Consider the following 12,832-nt stretch of genomic DNA (forward strand, 5'->3'; position numbering starts at 1 on the left):
GCGGTTAATTCTTAAAGGAATAGTTCGTAGACTTACTGTAAGTGTCGTTTGATGACAATCTTGTATGTACAGCAAATGTGAAACTATAAGAGCCGGCAAATAACTGGCTCAGCTCTGCATAAAGAAAAAGCTGAAAAAGCGCAATTGTCTCCACAGGACTGACGGTACGACTTACACTTTGTTGTCCGATCAAAAAGTTCCCACACATCATGTACCATGTTAATATGCTAATTAAAATGTAACAGTTAAGATATCATAACATCCTAACAGGCTACACATGGCAATAAGTTCACGTGTAGTCGGCTGCAGCCTCCTGCAGAGAACTTAGCTGACATGATTACAGCCCCTCTGATAAGTACTTGGGAGCATCCTCTTCGGACTTGTTTGATTTTCTGTCTTCCCTTGTTGTCAATCTAAGCCGAGAGTAATTATGCGCTGGACTTGAGCTGAAGAGAACATAAGCAAAGTCTCTCTGGGTTCCTTCATGGTTTGCGAAAAAATCAGTGAGACCGAGCGAAGAAACGGTCAAATATTAAGAAAAGAATTTCATTTAGCTCAAGGCCGCTGTAATGATTGATTATTTTACTGGAATCGTATCTGATATAGGAGCATCCAGACCACAAAATTCACTGACATGCTGTAGCTGAAATGATTAGGAATACAATTTCAGAGATGCTCCTCTCATGATTACATTATCACATCTCTGCCCGTTAAACATGTCCAACCTCCATTGTGGACGCCTATCAATTGATCATAATACATTTTGATTCATACTAATAGGGGTGTCGAAGTACCCGGAGGCCAGATCTAGCCCATAAAATGTTAACCTCCACATATGTCATTTTCTATCTAGGCTTCAAAATTGGAGCACAAATAAAAACTTTTTTTTTTGGACCAGCTGCTTAACCGTTCACCCCAATAGTCAAGTTCTGCTGATGGTAGACGTTGCAGTTGAGAGTATGTACCCAGCCCAGCACCGGATTTATGTTTTAACAGTGCGTTTACATGCACAGATTATACATTAAACTTGCAATGTGTTGTATCTTTCCCGATGAGATAAAGCACCGTCCTCATGAATAAAACATTCCACCACTTCAACTAGTCACAAATTACACGGTAACTGAAATATGGATTTATTATTGCTGAGGCTAATATTGACACATCCCATTCACGGTTCACGGTTTTCTCAACAATAGGACACGCTCATTTGGGTTGTAAATGAGATGTGAATTTTATGTATTTATGAAGCTAGAATCCGTATATTTATCCAGAATAAAACAGCAAAATAAACAGTAGCCTATTGACAGTGCAGGAATGGTTTAGTGTAGTTTCAGCCTCTGTCTCGTCCCCTTTTATACCGTATAAGCCTCCCTGTCTCTCCATTTCCCTCAGAAATACACACAACCCCCTTACATGCACTCATGCACATTTCATATTCTTGCTTTCTTCTTGGAAACTGGGTTAAATTCTACAAAATGTAATATATTTCTAGCGGCCACTTCCATTTGGGGGGTTGATTCAAACAACCCATTTCCTCTGCAGTAAGGGATATGCACAGCAAAGTGCTGACATGCATTAAAAGCACATCAGAAGGATTATGTTTAATGACAGTTCTTTTCTTTTTTTTTGTGGTAATTTTGGTCTTTCTGTCTCACTCTTTGATCTTCCAGACGTGGATATGGACAACATGAGGTAGGTGTCTTCCTCTGTATTCATGCTGTATAGTTGCATGTGTGTTGTTGTCATTTTCCTCTTTCACCCTTGATGTTCAGTCGTACCCTACATTGTGTTCTGCTCTCTCTATTCTTTTCTATTTGATGTAATCACGATGGAGCAGCATGTTTTATATCTAACTGTCTGCAATCCATTGATGGTGAATATTAAAATGTGAAACCACAAAGGAACAATAAAGAAAGTCAACCAATCCTTTTGAATTTTGGCCTTCGGAGCGGCAGAATACTGTTAATCATTTTCAGAACTTTACCAGAAATGTATTGTTTAATATTCTTTTGTATGAAAAGGAGTCCATTTTCACTTAACTGACTTCTTAGTTGGTGAAACTCCAACCCCTCAAATAACTGTATTTGATTACCAGCCATCCCTCAGCACATACATTTTGAAGTGAGTAAACGTTTAATTTAAGCTGAAATGAAGTTCCAAAGTGATATTCACTATTACAAGAGTAGTACTCGCTCCCACGACATTGATCGACGACATCAAATGAAAGCAAATGCTCAGACAGGATTCTCTACATTCTACGATTTTGAATGAAGAGCATCGGGTATTGATTTTACTTTCCAAAATAGGTGTATACCATTTCGGGGGAAGAGTTCCTAACTTCCTCCATGTGTCTTGACATTCGGCGCTTTTCTTTTCTCTCTAGCAGACACAACAGCTCCTCCGACCTTCTCTGCTCAGACCAGAGGTACTCTGTCTCTTTCCTCTGAATACTTCTTTACTCCCTGTGTGTGTTTCTGCTCGAGTGTGTGTGTGTGTCTGTGTTAGTGCAGTCAGTGTAATCAGAGGTGAAGAAACACAATTTCTCATGAGGGATGTGTTTTGTGAGTGAGGGTGAGTGTTTGTAGAGATGGATTTGTGTGGGTTTACTTGTAGGTATGTATCTCTGTCATGTGTATGTGAGGGAAGCTACTAATAATGGTTTGTCAATCTAACAGGAGTTATCAATGGAATCTGGCATCGACCCCGGCCAGGACTACTACACACAAGATTATTACAACTATGATCACGGGTTTGTATGCACTCCCTACATATCTCTGCTTGTACATAAACTGTATGTGCATGTTTGCTTGTCTGTAATCTTAACATACTGTAAGTTTGGATGGTTTATCTGTCGCTATTTGTACTGTGATTCTATTGTACTGCAGTTGACGAAAACAATCGTACCACAAGGCCCACATTTGTAGTTCCTCTGCTTTTATCTGAGCAGATGAAGTTGCCTCGTTGTCGTGAAAATTAAGATATTCAAAATTCCATTTTTTTTTATGTGGCGTGTAATGAATAATAAGTTAACACAGTTTATTACATAGGGGATTTTTCATATATACATTTGCCATAATATGATACTATATCGTTTCCAGGATATATCTTTATTGATATCTGATACTGTGCTCCCAATACAATTATTCACACAAACACCTCAATAGTTCTTATCTTCTCCAAACAGTAATAGTAGATGTAAAATGATGTTAGCCCCCTATTTACAGCATTCTGTTTTTCCCCGTGTCGTGTGGGGAATGCATTATTTACCAGTAAAGACACACACCAGAAAGACACATGCCAATGTACCCCCCCCCCCCTCCAGATTATGGGGGGGTTAGTGAATGCAGGCCATCTCCACAATCTTTGACCTTAGACCTCAACATCAGTGAAACACATTTCCAGTCTGGAGGAGAGCGCTTTATCCAGACGAGCGTCACGGTGTCTGCTTTGATGTCGCGCTGGCCCCGTCAGTCACACAGGGGACTACTGTGAAATCTTGACCCCGGTGACATGCCTCATACCAACCTGTGGTTAATACGTTCTTGAACTACAGGAAGTGACAAAAGCTGAAAGAAGATCTGACAGTGATTTTGTTCATAGTGTGTGTGTGTGTGTGTGTCCTTAACGTGTGTGTGTGTTGTTCCTTGGATGTCTGATGTCTGATAAAGCAGGAAATATTGTATAGAAATAGCAATAACACACACAGAGATACATTAGATCAAAGCATTCATGAACAAGATCTCTGAGGGCTTATTGCATCCTTCCCAAGTATGTGTGTGTGTGTGTGTGTGTGTGTGCGTGCGTGTGTTATGTTGAAACCCAGACTTCCATCTGTGATGCATTGTGTAATTCTGATAATTTTAGCTGCAGTCTCCCGGGAACTTGATTTTATACACCCACCCACACTCACACATAAATACACAGTGGCAGACACACATAAATTCTCTCATGGCAGACACATTCATTCACTCACTCTCTCATACTCACTCAGAAATGCTCTGTTGCCCATTCTTTTTTTACACACGCACACACACGCACGCACGCACGCACAGAGCTAATTCTCTCTGCCTAGCAATGCAATATTGTAGTAGCTAATCAGGCAGCCAGCCGTGGAAGCAGACAATGGGCCAGATGCTGTTGGCTTAGAGCAACATCCACAAACTCATGTCTGACTCTGTACGTATACAGGAGCAGGAAATCAGAATTTGTGATCCAGTGGGACTCAGATCTAATCACTGTATTTGTCGCAGTTGTAAATAAATGGTGCGGGACTTTTTCCAAAGACTATGCTAACAAATGCTAAACCTGCCTCTCAGGACGACGACAAAGTTTTCATGCCCGGGTTTTTGTTTTTGAGAAAGACAACAGCTGTTCCAGTGTTTACTTCCATAGCTTTACTAATCCATTTTGAAGGATGTTTCGTAACCTTTTGACCTTTTCTTTCATCCGTCTTCAAAAGATGAGATCAAAATGGGATTTTCTCTGCATGTGGGAATGTAGCCATCTGCCATTGGCACGATTCTGATAGGATTTATACAGATGCTGAAAATAACTTGAACCATTTGTTGCACGGCTCTGAAAAAAAAAAAAAATGAGCTAAATTCATGTTGCCCTCTAGTCAAGAGTAAAATACTCAACCATCCACGCCACGGAGCAATCGGGGATTAAAGCATGCTTTTCTAAAATCGTTATTGGCGTGGGTGATGAGCAGCGTGTCTAGAAGCTGATAGGTGCTGAGTTAGGGCACCCACGGGAAAAATATAGGATGAGGAAAGTGAAATTTGGCATTGTCGGCTCCACGAAGAGACAGTTTTCATTTTAGAAACAGAAGCAGGACAACAAAACAACTACACGTCTGCATGTCCAGCTTGTTTTAGGCAGGGTGCAAGGTGTAGGAAGACATTAAATACAATACAAAGCTGTACATTACTTCAAGCTGGCAAATATGAAACTAAACAAAATACATTTTGTTCTATTTGGGCATCAAACATTGGGGTCGTTTTATCGTCCAGTGACTTTTAAAGATTATTAAAGCATGCAATGCTCCTCTTTGTCATGTGAAGGCCCATTACTGTGTGACTGTGATCACATGTCCTGGGACTGATCAATAAACAATGATCTAGCATTTGGAGACCCTCCTGAAACGGGTCACATGTTGGTCCGCACAAACACACGGCTACTGAAACACACCATCAAGTCTGTGGCGGCCGATGCGAGTGATTCTGGCAGCTTTGAACGGCGTGATTCTCAGTTCATGAGTGTCCCCTAGTGGAGACATGGAGAGGGGGAGCGGTGAGAAAGAAAGAAGGGGGGAGGGGGGAAGGAGAAGTAAAGGAGGGGAAAAAGACCACTCTAAGCAAAGAGTTACTGTAGCCTTTCATTTCCTTGTGTGTGCGCTTCAGCTTGAGTCTGCGGGGTTAATGACTGTGAAATCTCATAAGCAGGTTTTAATGGAAGGTTAAGAGTCATTACATTAGCTTGCAGAGGCCAGACTGTAAGGATATAACTGCAACATTTATGACTATGCCTGGTCTTCGTGTGTTGACTCTTTCATTGTTCACTTGTTCTTCTGTCATTATCTTTTCTCTTTTTTCCTCCCCCTCTGTTTTCCCCCCTATCTCACCTCCACCTCCCCCTTTTCTCCACGCACACACACATCAGTCATCCACTTGCTCCTTCCATTTGTTTATTACTTGGCTACTTAATGTAATGGGAGGGCACATTCTCCCACCGGTTGACTGTGAGCAAAGTGATTACACGAGGCAACTTTTCTGTACGTCTCTGGTACGGAACCGAGCCAAAGGACTTCCTGCTGATTCGTCACTTTAATCACACTGGGACGTATTGTTTTGAAGGATAGCATTTGAAAAAGATGTGTTTTTTGACCCAATAGCTCTCTGAGTTGCTTGCTGCAGGGCACGGAGCCCAAGTGGTGCTGCACAACACAGTGTGTTTGGCCGGTGGAGTCAGACAGCGCTCCCGGGCAACAGGCACAGAGAGACAAAAGGGAGGAAACATTGATTCCAGTGTTTTTCTGTTAACAAAATGTCTCCTGGCAACAAAATGCTCCTTTTGTGATTAAGTCAGCTTTGCTTAGGCAAGTCATTAGACACTTCTTATCATTGGGAGTAAAACCACAGTGTTGCCCTGCGTGCTATTGCTTTAAGTGGCTGTGAATAAGCACTATAGCCAAGTGAAACAGTTTAGTTTGTGAAGCATATTTCTCTCCTGTCTTAACTTAACTATTGTATAACACCACAACTTCCTTTTATGTATGTATTATTATTACACGTAGCAGAAATGTCAGACAAATAATCCCTAAAAATATAAAGAGGTTAAACAGAGAATTTCTGCTCTGCGCAGCTTCTTAATGGTTATTGCTTATCTGTAATGCTCTGGGTCTTTTCCCCTCCCCCCTCTTTCCAGGTATGACCTTCCTCAGTACGGCAGTCGCAGGAAACTGATCTCACCCTCCGGCCTTTACGATGAATATGGAGAAGTCGTCGTCGATGACGACGGCAGCTACTACTACAGCCCACAGGAGTCTGACGGAGAGGTGAGCGCCTAAAACTACACCGCAGAAACGGAACAGAAACCTTCAGACATTTCAAGGGTGTGAAGAGAATACATTGTTGCTCAAAGTGGCATTTATTGAATTGAAAGCAGATTTTTGCACAGTGTTGCTATTTTTACAAAACGGAAATGTGGCGAAAGTACCGAATTAACGTGTAGTTCAGGCAAAAAATGTGAAAAACTAAACCTGTTTTTTTTAATGATCACTAACAAGGTCTTAACTAATCTTTAAAAAAACAGTTACACTGATGGACTGACGACTTTGAAGGTTGGGACTCAAGATGGTTGGGAAATATATTGCTGAGTAGTTCAGGAGATACTTGGTTCAGTTTTAATGTCTTATGTTGTTCCTCTCCTAATTGTTCTTATTCGGTTTTGGATCAATATCATCATGACAACAGGTGAGGAGACAGTGTCAAGGAGGTAGATTAGCCCCACACCCTGCCTACCTCCAGCCCCGTCCTCCACCCTCTCATGGGCCATCGAGAAAGACCCCAGCAGCCGCAAGAACCGAGGGCGACGAACACCAACCGTCACAGGGAGGCGCAAGCGTGAGCACAAAGCCTAAGAGCGCGAGTGCGGCCGCCAGGTTGAAGGCCATGATGCGAGTGAGCACACTGCTGTCCTCCGGTAGTAAAACATCTGGACAGCCTCCTGCCATCCACCCGCCCTGGAACAAAGCCAGAGTCAGGCCGGTGACAGAGGGGGAAGGAGGTAGAGAAAGACAGGAGGAAAGAGAGGGGGGAAGAGGATTTGAGAGAGGGGAAGCTGGGAAAGGAGAGAACAGAGGGAGAGGAAGAGATGAAGCAACAGAAAGGAGGGACAGAGGAGGAATGGAAACATGGGGAAGAAGCAACGGTTGGGTGACAAACAATGGGATGAGAAATGCTGTTGGAAGAGAAGAAGGCATCAGGCCAGAGCATAGGGGAGAGCTCCCCGGCCACTTTGCCAGCCTGGACGGCAGCTTGGTCACCGACGGGAGTTATTTCCAGACGTCTGCTGAAGCCAGCAAACCCCCGGCAGTGAAACAAAAGCTGAGCGAGGCCCTCGGTCTTATCTCTCTCACCAGAAGGCTGCAGGGACCTGCCAGGGTGGGAGATGAACAGTGGAGCAATGGCAAACGCTGGTACAGGGGAGAAGAGAACAGTAGGAAGATGTATGGCTCCTTAGGAGATATGAGTGTTTCTGCATCAGTGTCTGAGAGAGTCATGGGGGAGGAGAGGAGGAGGTGGGAGAGGGAGTTGGAAGATGAGAATGCCTCCTCTGAGGTATGGTGGAGGAGAGAAAAGCAATTTCATGACAGTGATTCCGAAACAGGAAGTGGCAGCAAAGAGTCTCCATCCGAATGTAGTCCCTCCGACGCCAGTAGCCCCACCTCGTCTTTTACAGCCGAGCGCGACAAGACAGAATCTGATACAGAAACGGAAAAGGACGAGGGAACTCCTGACACAGACCGAGCGTCCGAGAGTGGAAGCCAAGTCGAGGACAGAGAGGGGTCAGAGTCTGAGATGGAGTCAGGGTTGGAGAGGGAGGACGAAAGGAACGAGTCAAGCAGAAAACGCTCAAAGGGTGATGCTAGTAACAGTCCTGCGAGTAGCAACGGTATCAGTAGTAAGAGAAGAAGTAGTGCCAACTCAAAAAGAGAAAGCACGAGCAGACAACGAGAAAGAAGCAGCAAAGAGAGAGATAGAAACAGATATTCAGGTTCTACAGTTAGTAGTTCTAGGCCGCAGACTCCTAGACACTCCCGTTCTACACACGTAACAATAGAGGAAGAGAGCGAGGAAGAGGAGGCATCAGGAGAGGAGGAGGAGGAGGAGGAGGAGGGGACGAAAAGTGTTGGATCACGAAAGTCTTCGTCGAGCAGGCGAGCCACCAACCTCATCCAATCAGACATCAGCCCGAGCGTGATGGACACGTCGGACGACTTGTCGCCCATTATCGAAGACACAGAGGAGGAGGAGAAGAGCAGCGGCCATGGCAGGGGAGGGGACGGGGATGAAGAAAAGGGGGATTTGGAAAATGAATCTGCAGATTGAAATGCAGATGAAGCCTTAGCCCCCCCCCCCAAAGATTACATTCTTTGCCACTAAGTAAGATCTCTGTGAAAATGCCTGGATTGGGTGTGCAGTCATTACCTGGGTGGAGTTTATTACTATAATCTCTCTCTTTTTCCTTGTTTGGTGTGTTTTACATCCACAGGAGTTTAAATTGCCTGCATTACCTCCTCAGGGTTTCTCTTTATGTGGGTCTTTGCCTTTTTACTTTTGCTTGTATCTTGAATCCCCTTTTTTCCAATCAGTCTATCCTCCTCTCCCTCGTCTTTGTCTGCCTCACCCTCCGTCGCAACAGCTCTCATAGAAGCGGTCGAGTGGTTTACTTCCGTAGTTTTCCACCTGAGCCGACTCATTTTCCTTTTGTGAAAGCTCCACTTCCAGCTGATCATTTCGCTGCTGCTGCAGCTCAAGATTGTTATTCACATACCTCTCTTTGTTGCATTTTAAGGTGCGCTCAATTTTCTCACGTTAGTCGTTTCTTTTTCTGTCCATCATTCTCCCCGTATCAGGGTACCAGTCTTCTATCTGCAGAAGAAAAATATGTTTTCTCTGTAAGAGTGAACATTTTTTTCTGTGCTATCAGGGTTAAATGGAGAAACTCGGGGTCATATTATTCAACAACAACTTTCCAAAGTGTGTGTGTGTGCGCAGCAGTGTTCTCTCTCACATAACATAGAGATCAGAGGTGTTATAGAGTTACATTCAGATGTTAGTATACATTTTAAAAGTGAAAAGCATTTCCTTAATGCTGCCTTTTTTCAAAATGATTAGCACCTCATGATCCAAAGGCTACTTTGAATCGTCCTACTAAAGGAAAAATCTGGAGTTAACACTGCTTTGACTGACCTGTTTTTGCTGTGTAGTGTGTTTTGCAGTGATTGATTTTTATTTTGCATATTTCTTGATTTTACAGTACAAACATCGTAAAGGTAAAAATGGAAACAATTTGCATTTGAGCTCACAGAACCCCTAACATGAGTTTCTCCTGACCTCTAGTGGTCCAGGAGAAAGGTACCGAGGTGGTAGTCAGTGCCTTGATGTCAGTGTCACTAGTGTGTGGTTCACACTCTTTCTTAAACAATACTCATTTGTTTCCTGTAATCCTCTTGTCCCTATTGGCCGAGACGAGATCCCAATTTAAAAGAGATGGGGGTTCGAAAATAATTGAAGTTATACTTATAATTAAAAATATATATAAAAAATCGCTAATATTCTAGTAAGCCTTGTTCACACAGAGATGTGTCACTTTGGAGAAGCTTATAAATTGAATTGATCTCAGTGGAAAGTGTTTAGCTATGACAGGAGAGCGCTGCAACGTGTCTGTGACTTCTCTGTCCGAATCTGTGTCCCGTTTATTGACATATTTATTTGTGTGCATTTCCAGCAAGGCAATAGAACACGTCGGATCAAGTTGGTGGTGGACCGGGAACACGAGACCAGCTCCACCGGCGAGGACAGCATGCCAGAGACCCAACGCAGCCGCGTGCCCTCCAACGTCAACAGCCACGCAAACGTTAACGGCAGCATCTACGTGGCCCAGAATGGCTCCATCATCCGCACCCGACGCACAGTAAACGCCACCGGTCCCGCACACGCACACACCACCACCACCACCACCACCACGAACAACAACCTCAAACTCGCCTCACCCGTCTTCAGCTCGCGGCTGGCCAAGCACTTTAAAAAGCTGGACAAAATGGCCGCCACCCTGGAGGAAAGAGTACCCCTGAGCAACCCCAGGACAGCAGCAGACGGCGGGTGTAACACACTGCGCACCTTCCAAAGCTCGGCAACGGCTGCCTCTGCGACGGCCACGTCCTCTTTCTCCAACACAACTGACAACCATAAAACGCCGAACGTGTTTAACACGGGACAATCCAGAGTGTCTTTAGGGTCGACCAGCACAGGCAACGCGGGCCCCGACAGCGCGGCGTCTAAGTCAAACCCGCTCAAAGCGGTGCAGGGCGGCACAGAGCCGCCTCAGAGCACAGTGGAGAGAGACGAGCCCAAAGAAGGCGAAAATGAGTCAAAGGTGGACGGCAGTAACGACGAAGACGACGACGGCCTCGTCATGGGGGAGCCGCTGGAGTGCCCGAGTGACAGAACGCAGTCGGATGAGGAAGAATTGTGGATGGGCCCTTGGAACAGCCTTCACATACCCATGACAAAACTCTGACTGATCTACTCCACTGTGCTCGCTCCTTATTGCCAAGATCATTAAAGCGTTCCGACATCATTTCTGTTCATTAGTTGTGGAACTGATGGGGATGCTCCGATCCAATTAGAAGGCACCTAATTAACAGATTGGCACTCAGCTAAAAGGTGAATTAGCATAACGGACTATTTACCAATTCACTCATTAAAAGGTGGAGTCAGTGGTCCTGGAGAAAGATTGTTGATATTTGAACTCATCCCCGACAACAAACATTCCTCTTTAGATGTACTGTGTGGCTCTCACTGCCGTTCTCTTTATTCATCCACGGCACGAGCAACAAACGCCCCCCTGTTGCTGAAAGGCTGGATTACTGTTGCGTGGCTTTCGTTTGCTTCCCATTCACAGAGCCCGGGTTGCAAATAAACACCAGATTTGTTTCAGCGCACACAGAATAGACAAGCTAGCGGACCGTGAGGAGATATTAGGGAAAAAAGTGTATTGAATTGGAATCGCTGACTCCACCTTTTGTTTCGTAACTGCTCAATGTTCCGATCGGAGCATCCCTTAATACGCCCGACTGATCTAACAGCTGCAACTCCTTTGTAAAACTAGACCTAGAAAAAGAGAGGACTTGTTATATTTCTACTTTGCTAAGAAATAATGAAGGAAACTTGAGGAAAAAAAAGTCTATGAACTTTTTATGGCCCTTTAAAAGACTAGTGTCTCTGTAGGACACTGCACTTGTTTCATTCAGTATTTTGGCTACTGGTGCAACTCATCTTGGACGTTCCCGACACTTTGCATTGACACATGAAAGTCTTGTATTGTTCAAACCTGCCTTTTTATTCGTGTCAAGTTGCTTGGCAAACGTTATCCAAATAAAAGATGATTTCATCCATTGAAACGTGATGTTTGGCTAACTTGGTGCTTTTTGGCGACGTCTCCTCTATCTAGAACCAAACAAGACACGACTGTGATGAGACGCGGCTCTCTAAAGATGGAGTGCGGAGGACAGTTGTCGGTGATTTTCTGGTTCAATACTTTGTTCCTGAAAACATTTCAGAACTTCACTCTTTAAAGTGTTTTGAATGTTTATTTATGTATATCTTTGACACTTTTTATATATACGCTCTTAACGCTTTATCACCGAGAGTCAAGTGAAAAGATGAATGCTCTCAGACAAAGTCAGACAATCTTCTCTTCATCTAACTTTTGGCATATTTGTAACTTGAAAAGTGTCACACATACGTTTGGTTTTAAAGTTCGAGGTCGATTCTGAGTGATGTTTACAATTTCTCTTGGTGAGGTGTAGAGGCCTGATGTGCATATAATATCACAAATGAAAATAAATGCACACATTTGTCATTAATTATAATCGCGGATGAATTGGAGGGGGGCAGATCCAATCGTTGACTCGATTACAGGCTGTGAGACTCTATTTAAATCCCCTCATCCCACCGGATCCCTGAGAGATCCACTTAACGGCGTACATGGATCCAAAGGTTCATCATGATAAAAGGCGGGAGAACTTTTTTCAATTCTCAACCTATTACGGTGAATTAGTTCATTTTGAAGTCTGAAAGAAGCTGGACCATTAGGCTGCAGAATCACCAGGTTTTTAAACTCTCACATTTAATTCGATGACTGCATCATTTTGCATTAAGGAACTCAATAGAGGGTGCCACACCGGCAGGGATATGTGAAACCGAGTGCTTATTACCCAGAATTAGCCGACTGTACCGGAGTCCGGAGAGTAATATTTTAAACAGTTTCTGGAAAGAAGGGCACGTCTGAGCCACTGTTATAGATTCAACTAAATGAGCCGATCATGTCACTGACTCCTGAGTCCGCTGTGCTTTATTGGAGGAGAAGATAGAATGAACTCTGCTCATTAATCTGTGACACACAGGCACAAAGAAATGTTGAAAAGCGGCATTTTGCCCAAAAAAGCAAAGCTGGTTAATAATGTGTTCTTCATCCTAAATGTTTTGCACAATTACACATGGCACATTAAGCTAGTGGTAGAAAGTAACTAAGTACGTATAAG

At 43.9% G+C, this 12,832-nt stretch overlaps 1 protein-coding gene across 1 annotated transcript in view; it reads left to right on the plus strand.

The window, feature by feature from the left end:
- Positions 1-10,806, plus strand: part of LOC306713040 (protocadherin-15-like) — a gene marked incomplete at both ends in the record, with an annotated part of 117,010 nt that extends 106,204 nt beyond the window's left edge. Inside the window, 5 exons of the mRNA XM_079182578.1 lie at positions 1,671-1,692; positions 2,387-2,425; positions 2,676-2,749; positions 6,427-6,556; positions 10,015-10,806. Of these exons, the coding sequence (XP_079038704.1) occupies positions 1,671-1,692; positions 2,387-2,425; positions 2,676-2,749; positions 6,427-6,556; positions 10,015-10,806 (1,057 nt within the window). The remainder of the gene's footprint in view (positions 1-1,670; positions 1,693-2,386; positions 2,426-2,675; positions 2,750-6,426; positions 6,557-10,014) is intronic.
- Between the last annotated feature and the right edge of the window lie 2,026 nt (positions 10,807-12,832).

This window comes from Pholis gunnellus (genome assembly GCF_910591455.1).
Source record: "Pholis gunnellus genome assembly, chromosome: 21".
Classification (NCBI taxonomy): Eukaryota; Metazoa; Chordata; class Actinopteri; order Perciformes; family Pholidae; genus Pholis; species Pholis gunnellus.